Raw genomic sequence first — 16,229 nt, 5'->3', positions numbered from 1 at the left:
AGCTGCCCGGTGCCCAGGTAAGGTACCCCCATTTCGCTCTTAAGCAGGATTTACTCTACCGGGTAGATGAAATACGGGGCGTGGGGGTAGAGCAGTTGGTGGTGCCCCAGCCGCATCATCGGCGGGTCCTCGACTTGGCTCATAAACACCTGATGAGTGGCCACCTAGGGGTCAAGAAAACGCAGGAGCGAATATTGCAAAGGTTCTATTGGCCCGGAGTCTTTGGGGAGGTAAAACGGTTCTGCGAAACCTGCCCGGAGTGTCAGCTTACCGCACCCCTGACCCATTTTCGCAGTCCGTTGGTACCGTTACCCATTATAGAAGTCCCTTTTGAACGGATAGGGATGGATCTGGTGGGGCCCCTCGTAAAGTCCGCTCGAGGGCACCAACACATCCTAGTGATCGTTGACTATGCCACCCGGTATCCCGAGGCGATACCTCTCAGACATACTGCAGCAAAGCTTATAGCTCGGGAGTTGTTTGCTGTGTTCTGCCGGGTGGGGTTGCCCAAGGAGATCCTTACGGATCAGGGGACCCCATTCATGTCTAAAGTGACCAAAGAGCTATGCCGGCTACTCCAGATCAAGCAGTTGCGTACGTCTGTGTATCATCCTCAAACGGACGGTTTAGTCGAGCGTTTCAATAAAACCCTAAAAACCATGCTAAAAAGGGTAATTTCAAAAGACGGGAAAGACTGGGATATGATGCTTCCCTATTTGATGTTTGCCATCCGTGAGGTGCCACAGGCATCCACGGGGTTTTCGCCTTTTGAATTGTTATACGGGCGACATCCCCGGGGATTGTTGGACCTGGCAAAGGAAACATGGGAGCAAGAGCCCACCCCCCCATAAAAGTGTGATTGAACACATTTTGGGTATGCAGAACCGCATAAGCGCGGTCATGCCAATTGTAAAGGAGCATTTACAGGAGGCTCAGGCTGCGCAAAGCGGCCGCTACAATAGACAAGCCACCGTGCGGACCTTTAAACCCGGGGATCGGGTGTTGGTATTAATCCCCACGGCGGAGAGTAAATTCCTGGCTCAGTGGCAAGGCCCCTACGAGATAAAGGAAAGAGTCGGGGTGGTTAACTATAAAGTATTGCAGCCCGGTAGGCGGAAACCTGAACAAATATACCATGTCAACCTATTAAAACCTTGGCAGGAACGGGAAAGCCTGATGGCTGTTTTTTCCCCATCTCCCTCCTCTTCGGGTCGTTCACCTCCGGCTCCAGCGACCTCCGGAGAGGACGAACCGGAAGTAAGGATTGGAGAAGCCCTCACCAAGACTCAGAGGCGAGAGGCCAGACGGTTGGTTCAGCAGAACCCCGATGTCTTCTCCGAGCTGCCCGGTAGGACCAGTCTGATACGACATGATATTGTCACCGAGCCCCACCTGAAGGTACGCCTGAAGTCATACCGGGTACCGGAGGCTCGACGACAAGCCATATCGGAGGAAGTAAAGACAATGTTACGCCTGGGGGTCATCGAAAAATCCCGGAGTGAATGGGCTAGTCCGATTGTCCTAATACCAAAACCCGATGGCTCCTTAAGGTTCTGCAATGACTTTAGGAGATTGAACGAAATATCCAAGTTCGATCTCTACCCCATGCCCAGGGTGGATGAGCTGATTGATAGGCTGGGACAGGCGCGGTATTTTACCACGCTCGACCTGACCAAGGGGTACTGGCAGGTGCCACTGACGGAGTCCGCCAAGGAGAAAACCGCTTTTGTTACGCCGGAGGGTCTCTTCCACTATGTTGTCTTGCCTTTTGGGTTACATGGCGCTCCGGCCACGTTCCAGAGGTTGATGGACTTAGTGCTGGAACCCCACCAGGCGTATGCATCAGCGTACCTTGATGACATCATTATTTACAGCTCCGATTGGCAGACCCACTTGGAACAGGTACAAGCGGTGGTGGACGCGCTTCGAACAGCCGGATTGACAGCCAATCCCAAGAAATGTGCGTTGGGACTCACGGAAGCCCGCTACTTGGGCTACGTGATAGGCCAAGGAGTGATTAAGCCCCAAATTAACAAGGTTGAGGCGATCCAGAAGTGGCCTAGACCCCTGACCACGAAGCAGGTTAGGGCCTTCCTGGGTATCGTGGGGTACTACAGGAGGTTTGTAAAGGATTTTGCGGGACTATCAGCCCCCTTGACGGACCTTCTCAAAGGCAAGAAGTCCGTCATGGTGCGCTGGACTCCGCAGGCTGAGGACTCCTTCCGGGCCCTGAAGGGGGTCCTGTGCGGACAGCCCGTTCTTGTAAACCCTGATTTCCGGAAGGAGTTCATAGTACAGACTGACGCCTCAGAGGTCGGCCTGGGGGCAGTGTTGTCTCAGGTAGTTCAGGGGGAGGAACACCCCGTCACCTTCTTAAGTAGGAAGCTCACCCCTCCCGAGCGGAATTATAGTGTAGTGGAGAAGGAGTGCCTGGCGATCAAGTGGGCCTTGGAGTCCCTACGCTATTACCTGCTGGGACGGCAGTTTCGCTTGGTGACGGATCACTCTCCACTGGTCTGGATGAGGTCCGCCAAGGAACGGAATGCCCGGGTTACCTGGTGGTTCCTTTCTCTGCAGAACTTCCGGTTTACGGTTGAACATAGGGCCGGTGGGTTGCAGGGCAACGCCGATGCCTTGTCCCGCGGCCCGTGTTTGATGGCGGGAGTTCAACCCCGCACGCTTGAACTGAGGGGGGGGGGGGTATGTGAGACCGTGACCGGGGTTATCTATGACGGCCGGTATGTCTCGCCCCGGTTGTGCTCACTCCATGATAGAAAGTAAATCCACTCTAGGGTTAATGCTGTTTCCCTACAGGCTGAAGGAAGGGTTAAATGGAAACAGGAACAAGGGCAGGTGTGCCGGGTGTGAGGGAGTGAACACAACTCCCTGAGTTCTCTGCTGGAGAGGCACATGTATATTGGTGTGGACTTTTGTTTGGACATTAAACCGTGTGCTGTGAAACTTAATGCCTGGATCCCGTGTCTTCTGCTGCGCAGCCGACCGTGCTACCTCACACTATCTATCTATCTATCCCTCTATCTATCTATCTATCATATATCTATCTCTGTATTATCTATTTTTTTTTTTATTTTCAATGTGCTTTATTGCTGTAAGGCTATGTGCGCACGTTGCGTAAATTCATGCAGTTACGCTGCGCTTTGTAGCGCAGCGTAACTGCATGCGTCCTGCGTCCCCTGCACAATCTATGGAGATTGTGCAGGGGCCGTGCGCACGTGGCATATTACAACGCAGCGCTTCGGCTACTGCCGAAGCGCTGCGTAAAAAGAAGTGACATGTCACTTCTTCCATGCGCTTTGCCGGCAGCTCCCGCTCTGTCTATGGCAGGAGCTGCAGGCAGAGCGCACGTTCTCGCCGGCACCATGCGCCTCAGAACGGAGCTTTTCAGCTACGGTGCTGGGCTAGTACGCAACGTGCGCACATACCCTTAAGGCATTAAAAAATGCAGGGACCAACATGAAAGAAAACGCACCGAAAACGCATGAAAAACGCACCGAAAACGCATGAAAAACGCACCGAAAACGCATGAAAAACGCACCGAAAACGCATGAAAAACGTTATTGGTGCGTTTTTTAACGCAGGTGCGTTAATCCTTCACTCAAGAAATTTCTTAAGAAAAATCATTTTTCTAGTGTGAACATAGCCTAAAGCTTTCATTAGTGGAGGGGGATACGTGAGGAATCTTGTTTACATGACTTCCTTTGTGGATTTATTGCCTTCAGTCTTAAATCTACAATGTGCACATTTCAATAAGAAAAAACACCAATCTATGTTTTATGGTCTATACCAAAAAGGTGTTGCTCAAAAGGATGCATGTATGTCTGCATAACAGCTGTCTGCACAAAAGACTAGGATACTATTGATTATCACTATTGGGGCAAATATATGTATATTCTATTTCAGTCTGTTACAGACTTTGTTTATATTAAGGAATAACGTTTGGAACTCCATTCTATGTCTGAACTGGGTGCAAAAAACCTAAAAAACATCACTATGGGGAGATAAGGTATGCACACCAGTGACTATGTAAGAGAGGACGCACACAAGCTAGGGACCCCAACGTAGAGAAATACTTTGGCGTAGTGTTGGGGCTCTTCTGCATTGATCAATTCAGTAGCTAAATTTCTCTTTATTCATATATTCATGGCAGTAATGCAGGTTCCATTTTTCACATTTCATTCTTACAAATAGCTATTGAATTTTTCATGTCAGTATTCACACAGCAGTTTCTGCTATTCCATGTATTCCCCTTCCATAGTCACTGGTGTGCATACCTTATCTCCCCATTGTTACAGACTTTGGTCATGAACATAACATAAAACAATTTTGAAATAGAACTAAATCATTTAGCTTTTTACCTCTGTGTACATAGACATGAACTTCAGTGAGAATGTCGTGAAGCGCCAGGCCTTTGAGGGTTTTCAGTTCCATGATAACTGCACAAGATACTTTAAGGAGTCTCACATTTTATTATAAATTAAATACACACACATATATATATACACATTTAATAAATATATATATATTATATATAATTATATATATATATATATATATATATATATATATATATATATATATATATATATATACATATACATATACATATACATATACATACACACACACACACATATATTGGATTGAGTAGCATTTCTGCTAAAAAAGACAAACAAAAAACGTAAGCATGGGCACGCACCATCTGAGCGGAGCTGATGCGAAGTAGCGTGCAAGCACTTTTGTGGAATAAAGGCTTTGATCAGTCGAAGTGGATTTACCTTGGATAGATAACATCAGTGGAAGATTGGCTAAACATATTGTCCTCTTTAATCCCTTTCCTTTTTGTTTACTCCTCTTCTTGCAATAGTCATAACTTAACCCCTTAGTGACGGTCCGGAGCTAATTTTCACCTTAATGACCAGACCAAATTTTGCAATTCTGACCAGTGTCACTTCATGAGCTTATAACTCTGGAACGCTTCAACGGATCCCGGTGATTCTGAGATTGTTTTTTCGTGACATATTGGACTTCATGTTCGTACCAAATTTAGGACAATATTTTTTGCGTTTATTTATAAAAAAAAAATTGAATTTTGGCAAAAATTTTGAAAATTTAGCAATTTTCAACTTTTAAATATTTATAAACCAGAGATTTCCGTGACACAAAATAGTTAATAAATAACATTTCCCACATGTCTACTTTACATCAGCACAATTTTGGAAACAAATTTTTTTTTTGTTAGGAAGTTAGAAGAGTTCAAAGTTTATCAGCGATTTCTCATTTTTACATCAAAATTTACAAAACCATTTTTTTTTTAGGGACCACATCACATTTGAAGTGACTTCAATAGGCCTAGGTGACAGAAAACACCCAAAAGTGACACCATTCTAAAAACTGCACCCCCCAAAGTACTCAAAATCACATTCAAGAAGTTTATTAACCCTTCAGGTGCTTCACATGAACAAAAGCAATGTGGAATGAAAAAAAGCAAAAGAAGGGAATTTTGTTTACTTACCGTAAATTCCTTTTCTTCTAGCTCCAATTGGGAGACCCAGACAATTGGGTGTATAGCTATGCCTCCGGAGGCCACACAAAGTATTACACTAAAAGTGTAAAGCCCCTCCCCTTCTGCCTATACACCCCCCGTGCTCACGGGCTCCTCAGTTTTGGTGCAAAAGCAAGAAGGAGGAAAAAATTATAATTGGTTTAAAGTAACTTCAATCCGAAGGAATATCGGAGAACTGAAACCATTCAACATGAACAACATGTGTACACAAAAAACAGGGGCGGGTGCTGGGTCTCCCAATTGGAGCTAGAAGAAAAGAAATTTGAGAAATATACATTCCATAGGGAAAATACAATTAAATAAACCTGGTGGACAGGCCAACTCAGGTTTTCAGCAGCTCAAAATACATGGAAGAAGGGAGAACCAGAGCAAAAAAGCTGAATCAAAAATTACAAAGTTTTTTTTATTTTTATATTCAAAGTGCACAGTGCAATACATGAAACATTGATGTTCAATAAAAAGAGGGGGTGGGGAGCATGGGTGCAAAACAGATCAACATTAGCCGGGTGTGGACTAACAGGCAAGAAAATGTTCAAATATAGGAAAACCCCTGATTGCCTGCAATGAAAAAAAAAAAAATCAATATGCTGAATGAGGGCATATGAGTGTGGTTAACCTGGAGGAGTGAGATTTCTTTTTAATATGATGCAACATATCCCTTGTGACAACATTAATTAGCGGATGGTTTCATTTGATATATATACCATGATTTGGTTGGAGATGCGACCTGGTTTCAAAATTCCACCTGGCGGCTGCCTGCAACTTTACCATTCTTTAGGCTGTGCTGGATTACGTTTCACTTTATGACATGTAGTGTTATGTCTTTTTACCTGTGTTATGTGTTCCGCATGTTGTTCCGCTATTATGTATATCCTTAATTTCTGTGGTCCTTGCCAAGCGTCTATTTTGTGTCACCTTGTCTCCCCATTCATTTATCCACCGTGTCCGGAGTTTTGTGCGCGTGCGTGCGCCCGCCTGTTGTTCCCTGGCCGCGCTCTGGCGTCTCCATGGAGTCCGCGCGTGCGCGGTGGTCTCTGCGGGAACATCAGTTCTCGTCTTGGCCTCCGCGCATGCGCCTGACTCCTTGACGGCTGGGGTCACGTGGCGGGGAGCTTCTTTTGGCGGGCCCGCGCATGCGCCGTCTGACTCCGGAACTGTGGATTCCATTTGTGTTTCCCATTTCCGCGGTGCTATTTATGGGTCACTCCACCGGATGTGTGCACCACTCTTCACCTTCCCCCATGATGAAGCGGCCAGCGATGCGCTGAAAGCCGCGAAACGTGCGTCGGGCCCCCTGCCACCGGTCTCAGGTAACATATGTTCACTATACCGGGCACTTGCCCTTATCTTTACCCCCCTCCCTGCCGTGAGTTAACCTGCCGTTTTTTCATGTTCCACCCCAAGTTTTTTGTCTGGCAGATTTTCCCTGGTACTACCCTGCCTCGGGGTTATCAACCTCCCTGGGGGGTTCCTGTGTCCTATTGACATCATTTATATATTTTTTTCACCATTGACTAACTCTAGGCAGTTATTGGCCTATTTTTGGCCATCCAGTCGGGAGTACCTTTCTGCTCTATAGTGATTTACATTTACTCTATGTAATTTACTATTATTGTACCTACTTTGCATCCTGGAATTTTTCCTTTTTCCTGTTTGCAAGCTATACTCCCTATTAATGACTCTTATTTAACATTAAGACCTGCCCTAGAGTCTTGGGGTTTCCACCTGATTCCCCCCTTGTATCAACAAACTTAGGGGGTTTGTCCAACTGTGTGATTACACCTTATTTTCTATTGTGGCAATCCTTTGGCTTAGTCCTGTGATTGTTCAGTCAGGAGCACTTTTCTTCCCACTTGGGATCTTGTGCTATTCATGTATGACCTGATTTCCCCTATATTGGGTTGTCTCCTGATTGTTAACCATCTCCTTTGCCAAATCACATCTGACCACCAACAGTTCGAGTTCTCTGTGTTCTCACTCCTCCAGGTTAACCACACTCATATGCCCTCATTCAGCATATTGATTTTTTTTTTTTTTTTTTTTTTCATTGCAGGCAATCAGGGGTTTTCCTATATTTGAACATTTTCTTGCCTGTTAGTCCACACCCGGCTAATGTTGATCTGTTTTGCACCCATGCTCCCCACCCCCTCTTTTTATTGAACATCAATGTTTCATGTATTGCACTGTGCACTTTGAATATAAAAATAAAAAAAACTTTGTAATTTTTGATTCAGCTTTTTTGCTCTGGTTCTCCCTTCTTCCAAGAAAAGAAATTTACGGTAAGTAAACAAAATTCCCTTCTTCTTTGTCGCTCCATTGGGAGACCCAGACAATTGGGACGTCCAAAAGCAGTCCCTGGGTGGGTAAATAATACCTCATAATAGAGCCGTAACCGGCTCCGTCCTACAGGTGGGCAACCGCCGCCTGAAGGACTCGCCTACCTAGGCTGGCATCTGCCGAAGCATAGGTATGCACCTGATAGTGTTTCGTGAAAGTGTGCAGGCTCGACCAGGTAGCCGCCTGACACACCTGCTGAGCCGTAGCCTGGTGCCGCAAAGCCCAGGACGCTCCCACGGCCCTGGTAGAATGGGCCTTCAGCCCTGAGGGAACCGGAAGCCCGGAGGAACGATAAGCCTCGAGAATTGGTTCCTTGATCCACCGAGCCAGGGTTGACTTGGAAGCTTGTGTCCCTTTACGCTGGCCAGCGACAAGGACAAAGAGTGCATCCGAGCGGCGCAGGGGCGCCGTACGAGAAATGTAGAATCTGAGTGCTCTCACCAGATCTAACAAGTGCAAATCCTTTTCACATTGGTGAACTGGATGAGGACAAAAAGAGGGTAAGGAGATATCCTGATTGAGATGAAAGGGGGATACCACCTTAGGGAGAAATTCCGGAACCGGACGCAGCACCACCTTGTCCTGGTGAAACACCAGGAAGGGGGCTTTGCATGACAGCGCTGCTAGCTCAGACACTCTCCGAAGCGAAGTGACTGCTACTAGGAAAACCACTTTCTGCGAAAGGCGTGAGAGAGAGATATCCCTCATTGGCTCGAACGGTGGTTTCTGAAGAACCATCAGCACCCTGTTCAGATCCCAGGGTTCTAACGGACGCTTGTAAGGAGGTATGATGTGACAAACCCCCTGCAGGAACGTGCGAACCTGTGGAAGTCTGGCTAGGCGCTTCTGAAAAAAGACAGAGAGCGCAGAGACTTGTCCCTTAAGGGAGCCTAGTGACAAACCCTTTTCTAATCCGGATTGAAGGAAGGACAGAAAAGTGGGCAAGGTAAACGGCCAGGGAGAAACACCCTGAGCAGAGCACCACGACAGGAATATTTTCCACGTCCTGTGGTAGATCTTGGCGGACGTTGGTTTCCTGGCCTGTCTCATGGTGGCAATGACCTCTTGAGATAATCCTGAAGACGCTAGGATCCAGGACTCAATGGCCACACAGTCAGGTTCAGGGCCGCAGAATTCAGATGGAAAAACGGCCCTTGAGACAGCAAGTCTGGTCGGTCTGGTAGTACCCACGGTTGGCCGACCGTGAGATGCCACAGATCCGGGTACCACGACCTCCTCGGCCAGTCTGGAGCGACGAGGATGGCGCGGCGGCAGTCGGCCCTGATCTTGCGTAACACTCTGGGCAACAGTGCCAGAGGAGGAAACACATAAGGGAGTTGAAACTGCGACCAATCCTGAACTAAGGCGTCTGCCGCCAGAGCTCTGTGATCTTGAGACCGTGCCATGAACGTCGGGACCTTGTTGTTGTGCCGGGACGCCATTAGGTCGACATCCGGCATGCCCCAGCGGCATCAGATCTCCTGAAACACGTCCGGGTGAAGGGACCATTCCCCTGCATCCATGCCCTGGCGACTGAGAAAGTCTGCTTCCCAGTTTTCTACGCCCGGGATGTGAACTGCGGATATGGTCGAGGCTGTGGCTTCCACCCACAGCAGAATCCGCCGAACTTCCTGGAAGGCTTGCCGACTGTGTGTCCCGCCTTGGTGGTTGATGTATGCCACCGCTGTGGAGTTGTCCGACTGAATTCGGATCTGTTTGCCTTCCAGCCACGGCTGGAACGCTTTTAGGGCAAGATACACTGCCCTTATCTCCAGAACATTGATCTGAAGGGAGGACTCTGTCTGAGTCCAAGTCCCCTGAGCCCTGTGGTGGAGAAAGACCGCTCCCCACCCTGACAGGCTCGCGTCCGTCGTGACCACAGCCCAGGATGGGGGCAGGAAGGATTTCCCCTCCGACAGAGAAGTGGGAAGAAGCCACCACTGAAGGGAAGCTTTGGCTGCCCGAGAAAGGGAGACGTTCCTGTCGAGGGACGTCGACTTCCTGTCCCATTTGCGGAGAATGTCCCATTGAAGTGGGCGCAGATGAAACTGCGCAAAAGGAACTGCCTCCATTGCTGCCACCATCTTCCCTAGGAAGTGCATGAGGCGCCTCAGGGGGTGTGACTGACCATGAAGGAGAGATTGCACCCCTGTCTGTAGTGAACGCTGTTTGTTCAGCGGAAGCTTCACTATCGCTGAGCGAGTATGAAACTCCATGCCAAATATGTCAGTGATTGGGCCGGTGTCAGATTTGACTTTGGAAAATTGATGATCCACCCGAAACTCTGGAGAGTTTCCAGAGCAATGTTCAGGCTGTGTTGGCATGCCCCTTGAGAGGGTGCCTTGACAAGTAGATCGTCTAAGTAAGGGATCACCGAGTGTCCCTGAGAGTGTAGGATTGCCACCACTGTTGCCATGACCTTGGTGAAGACCCGTGGGGCTGTTGCCAGGCCAAAAGGTAGTGCCACAAACTGAAGGTGTTCGTCCCCTATGGCGAAGCGCAGGAAGCGCTGATGCTCTGGTGCAATCGGTACGTGGAGATAAGCATCTTTGATGTCTATTGATGCCAGGAAATCTCCTTGGGACATTGAGGCGATGACGGAGCGGAGCGATTCCATCCGGAACCGCCTGGTTTTCACATGCTTGTTGAGCAGCTTTAGGTCCAGAACGGGAAGGAAGGATCCGTCCTTTTTTGGCACCACGAACAAGTTGGAGTAAAAACCGTGACCCCGTTGCTGAAGAGGAACCGGGATCACCACCCCTTCCTCCTTCAGGGTGCCCACCGCCTGCATAAGAGCCTCGGCTCTGTCGGGGGGTGGAGATGTTCTGAAGAAACGAGTCGGAGGACGAGAGTTGAACTCTATCCTGTAACCGTGAGATAGAATGTCTCTCACCCATCGGTCTTTTACTTGTGGCAGCCAGGCGTCGCAAAAGCGGGAGAGCCTGCCACCGACCGAGGATGCGGTTTGAGGAGGCCGAAAGTCATGCGGAGGCCGCTTTGGGAGCGGTTCCTCCGGCGGTCTTCTTAGGACGTGACTTAGACCGCCATGCATCGGAGTTCCTCTGATCTTTCTGAGGCCTTTTGGACGAGGAAAATTGAGATCTGCCCGCGGTCCGAAAGGACCGAAACCTCGATTGTACCTTCCGTGGTTGAGGTCTGTTTGGTTTGGACTGGGGTAAGGATGAATCCTTTCCCTTGGATTGTTTAATGATTTCATCCAATCGCTCACCAAATAAGCGGTCGCCAGCCAATGGCAAACCGGTTAAGAACTTTTTGGAAGCAGAGTCTGCCTTCCATTCACGTAGCCACATGGCCCTGCGGAGTACCACCGAGTTGGCGGATGCCACCGCCGTACGGCTCGCAGAGTCCAGGATAGCATTAATGGCGTAGGACGCAAACGCCGACGCCTGATTGGTTAAGGACACCACTTGCGGGGCAGATGTACGTGTTACTGCATTAATCTGCGCCTGACAAGCTGAGATAGCTTGGAGTGCCCATACGGCAGCGAATGCTGGAGCAAAAGACGCGCCGATAGCTTCATAGATGGATTTCAACCATAGTTCCATCTGTCTGTCAGTGGCATCTTTGAGTGAAGCCCCATCTTCCACTGCAACTATGGATCTAGCCGCCAGTCTGGAGATTGGAGGATCCACCTTAGGACACTGAGTCCAGCCCTTGACAACCTCGGGGGGGAAGGGATAACGTGTGTCCTTAAGACGCTTGGAAAAACGCTTGTCTGGACAGTCTCGGTTTTTCTGGATTGCCTCTCTGAAGTCAGAGTGATCCAGAAACATATTTAATGTACGCTTTGGAAACCTGAAACGGAATTTCTCCTGAGAAGCAGACTCCTCAATTGTAGGAGCTGGGGGAGAAATATCCAACACCTGATTGATGGTCGCTATAAGGTCATTCACTACTGCGTCACCTTCAGGCGTATCTAGGTTGAGAGCGGCTTCAGGATCAGAATCCTGATCTGATACCTCCGCTTCATCCTCCAGAGAGTCCCCCTGCTGGGACCCTGAACAGTGTGACGAGGTGGAGGGAATTTCCCAGCGACCCCGCTTGGTCGGCCTGGGACTGCGGTCCGTGTCAGAGACCTCACCCTGGGACCTATGGGATACCCCAGGGGCACTTTGCTGTTCCAATTGAGGGGGACCAGGGGTCAAGGATTGGATAGAGCCCGGGGCCTGAATCACCGGTCTGGACTGCAATGCTTCCAGTATTTTAGCAGACCATTTATCCATAGTCTCAGACAGTTTGTCAGCAAAGGCTGCAAACTCAATCCCTGTCACCTGGACAGTGGTAGCAGGTGGATCCACCTGGGCCACCAGTCGCAGAGGCTCCGGCTGAGTAAGTGCCACAGGGGCCGAGCATTGCACACAATGAGGGTCAGTGGAACCTGCCGGTAGTACAGCTGTACATGAGGTACAAGTTGCAAAGTACGCCTGTGCTTTGGCACCCTTGCTTTTTGCAGATGACATGTTGTCTCCTCTGAGAACAACCAGGAGGGTATATAGCCAAAAATCAACAGAGCGACCGTACAGTGCAATGTATAGCCTATAAGCCTATATATATATATATATATATATATATACACTTCGGTACTCAGTGGGGCCAGCACCATAGGTGCTGCTTACCGACCGCTCAAAGCAGTTGTGTGGTCACCGGATTCCCTGCCTGGGTCTCCCTGTGTTGTCTCTCCTCTCCAGCGTCTGAATCGCTGACAGGAATGGCTGCCGGCGTTCTGTGGGGAGGAGGAGATCGTGGGCGTGCCCAAGAAAAGTGCGGGAATCCAGTGCCCCACTGTACTGAGTGAGGGGGGAGGAGGATACTAATGTATGCTCCAGCCCTCCGCTGACGATCCGTGCAGCGTCCCGCCCCTTCCCTGACTGGCAGGCCTGTGGGCGGGAATAAACGACACTAGGCCGCAGAAGCCGGGGACTAAAGTTATAAGCGCGGCCGGCAATAAGCGCGGCCGCGCGGTAGTCCCCCGGCGCACAAACACACCCAGCAGTGCTGGAAAGTGTCTGGCACAAGCGCTCCATGTCCGGCGCACTAACACACCCAGCCGTGCTGGAAAGTGTCTGGCACAAGCGCTCCATGTCCGGCGCACTAACACACCCAGCAGTGCTGGAAAGTGTCTGGCACAAGCGCTCCATGTCCGGCGCACTAACACACCCAGCCGTGCTGGAAAGTGTCTGGCACAAGCGCTGCATGTCCGGCGCACTAACACACCCAGCCGTGCTGGAAAGTGTCTGGCACAAGCGCTCCATGTCCGGCGCACTAACACACCCAGCAGTGCTGTAATGTGTCTGGCACCAGCGCTCCATGCGCGGTCCCCATGGGGACACAGAGTACCTCATAGTAGCAGGGCCTTGTCCCTGACGATACTCAGCTCCTATCCTGCAGATTCCCAGGGGCTGCGGAGGGAGCACGGTCTCATGTGCCTGGAGACCGATCCTGGATCCCACTTCACCCAGAGCCCTAAGGGATGGGGCAGGAAAACAGCATGTGGCTCCTGCCTGTGTACCCGCAATGGGTACCTCAACCTTAACAACACCGCCGACAAAGTGGGGTGAGAAGGGAGCATGCTGGGGGCCCTGTTATGGGCCCTCTTTTCTTCCATCCGACCTGGTCAGCAGCTGCTGCCGACCAAGCTGTGGAGCTATGCGTGGATGTCTGCCTCCTTCGCACAAAGCATAAAAACTGAGGAGCCCGTGAGCACGGGGGGTGTATAGGCAGAAGGGGAGGGGCTTTACACTTTTAGTGTAATACTTTGTGTGGCCTCCGGAGGCATAGCTATACACCCAATTGTCTGGGTCTCCCAATGGAGCGACAAAGAAATTAAATTTTACCTAAAAATGTTGCTCTAACCCAAATTTATTCACTTTTAGAAGAAATAACACAACAAAATGGACCCCAAAACTTGTTCCCCACTTTCTTATGAGCGCGCCGATACCCCACATGCGGTCAGAAACCTCTGTTTGGACAAATGGGAGGGCTCGGAACAGAAGGAGCAATATTTGAATTTTGGAAAGCAAATTTGGCTGAAATAGATTGCGGGCACCATGTTGCATTTACATGTCCGCTAAGGTACCTAAACAGAAGAAACCCCTCACAAGTGACGCCATTTTGGAAACTAGACCCCTCAAGGCTCCTATCTAGGGGTATAGTGAGCATTTTGGACCCACAAGTACTTCACAGATTTTGTTAACGTTATGTTGTCATGTTGAAAATATTAATAATTTTCTCAAAAATGTTGCTTTAGCATCAATTTTCTCACTTTTTCAAGAGGTAATTCCAAAAATTTGACCTCAAGGTTTGTTTCCCACTTTTTTATGAGCGCGGTGATACCTCACATGTGGTCTGAAACCTTTGTTTGGACAAATGGGAGGGCTTGGAACGGAAGGAACAATATTTGAATTTTGGAAAGGAAATTTGGCTGAAAAAGATTGCGGGCACCATGTCGCATTTGGAGGTCCCCTAAGGTACCTAAACAGCAGAAACCCCGCACAAGTGACCCCATTTTGGAAACTAGGCCCCTCAAGGAATTTATCTAGATGTTTGGTGAGTACCCTGAACCCCCAAGGTGCTTCACAGAATATTATAACGTTGAGCCATGAAAATAAAAAAAATAAAGCTTTTTTTTCACAAGGGTAACAGGAAAAAAAATCACCATGAAATTTATTGTGCAATTTCTCCTGAGTTTGGCGATACCTTATATGTGGTGGAAATCAACTGTTTGGGTACACGGCGGGGCTCGGAAGGGAAGGAGTGCCATTTGACTGCACAATTGTCTGGAATCAATAGCGGACGCCATGTTGCATTTGGAGAGCCCCTGAGGTGTCTATACAGTGAAGCTCCTCAACATGTGGCCACATTTTGGATTATAGACCCCACAAGGAATTTATCTAGATGTTTGGCGAGTACCCTGAACCCCCAGGTGCTTCACAGAAGTTTATAATGTTGAGCTGTGAAAATAAAAAAATACATTTGTACCACAAAATTGTTACTTCAACCAGGTAGCTTTTTTTTTTTACAAGTGTAAAAGGAAAAAATTCAGCATAAGATTTATTGTGCAATTTCTCCTGAGTATGCTGATACCTTATGTGTGATGAAAATCAACTGTTTGGGTGCACAGCAGGGCTCGGAAGGGAAGGAGCGCCATTTGACTGCACAATTGGCTGGAATCATTAGCGGACACTATGTTACATTTGGAAAGCCCCTAAGGTGCCTAAACAGTGGAGGTCCCCCACAAGTGACCTGATTCTGGAAACAAGACACCTCAAGGCTTTTATCTAGGTGTATAGTGAGCAGTTTGAATCCAAGAGTACTTCACAGAATTTGATAAGCTTAGGTTGCCATATTGAAAATTTTCATTTTTTTCACAAAAATGTTGCTTTAGCATCATATTTGTTACTTTTTCAAGAGGCAACAACAAACCGTGGACCCAGCAGGTTGTTATCCAATGTCTTATGAACACAGGGATACCCCATATGTGGCCAAAAACCTCTGTTTGGATAAATGGGAGGGCTTGGAATGGAAGGAGCACCATTTGAATTCTGGAAAAGTTGAAATAAATTGCGGGCACCATGTCACATTAGCAGGGCCCCTTGGGTACCTATACAGCAGAAACCCCCCACAAGTGACCCCATTTTGGAAACTGGATTTTATTCAGGAGTATAGTAAGCATTTTGAATCCACAGGTACTTCACAAAAATGTTGCTGTAGCAACCAATTTCTCACTTTTAGGCTATGTGGCCATGATCCAGCGACACGGCGTCTAGTACACAGTGTCAGCCTTCCTGCAGAGATGTGAGTTGTCCACGGGAGAACGCAGCTGCCCATGCCCAAGATTTGGGTTCAGGCTGCTGTAGAGCTCTATCCTACCTGCAGAGAAAACTCTTGTCTCCGCTGCATAAATTGACATGCTGAGGCTCGGGAAGCCACGCTACCGGTCAGTGTATGCTGCGGAGAAGAGAAGCACAGTGGGCACAGGATTTCTAAAAATCCTTCCACTGTGCTTCTACTGCACAACGCAGCGTTATGGACGCAGGGAAAACACTGCGCCCAAAACGCTGCAAACCCTGATCGTGGGCACACAGCCTAAAATGCTACAATGGATGAATGGATAGATGTCAAACAAATATAACGTCCCACCCCCTGCATATTCTAAGCTGGCGCCCTTTAGTGCCTTTCATGTGGCACTAAAGGGTGCCTAGCCTTGTATTTAGCCCCCCAAAAAATTAATAATTAAAGCCAGCTAGGATAAAGCAGACAGCTGTAGCCTGCAAACCACAGCTGACAG

The 16,229-nt window shown here is 48.7% G+C and overlaps 1 protein-coding gene across 1 annotated transcript in view; it reads right to left on the bottom strand.

The window, feature by feature from the left end:
- The window catches only part of RFC5 (replication factor C subunit 5), a 75,071-nt gene that overhangs the window by 14,265 nt on the left and 44,577 nt on the right, over positions 1-16,229 (bottom strand). The window contains exon 9 of the mRNA XM_075341852.1: positions 4,377-4,454. Coding sequence (XP_075197967.1) covers positions 4,377-4,454 — 78 coding nt within the window. The remainder of the gene's footprint in view (positions 1-4,376; positions 4,455-16,229) is intronic.

Source organism: Anomaloglossus baeobatrachus, chromosome 1, assembly GCF_048569485.1.
Source record: "Anomaloglossus baeobatrachus isolate aAnoBae1 chromosome 1, aAnoBae1.hap1, whole genome shotgun sequence".
Classification (NCBI taxonomy): Eukaryota; Metazoa; Chordata; class Amphibia; order Anura; family Aromobatidae; genus Anomaloglossus; species Anomaloglossus baeobatrachus.
This window is presented reverse-complemented; position numbering and strand designations above follow the sequence as displayed.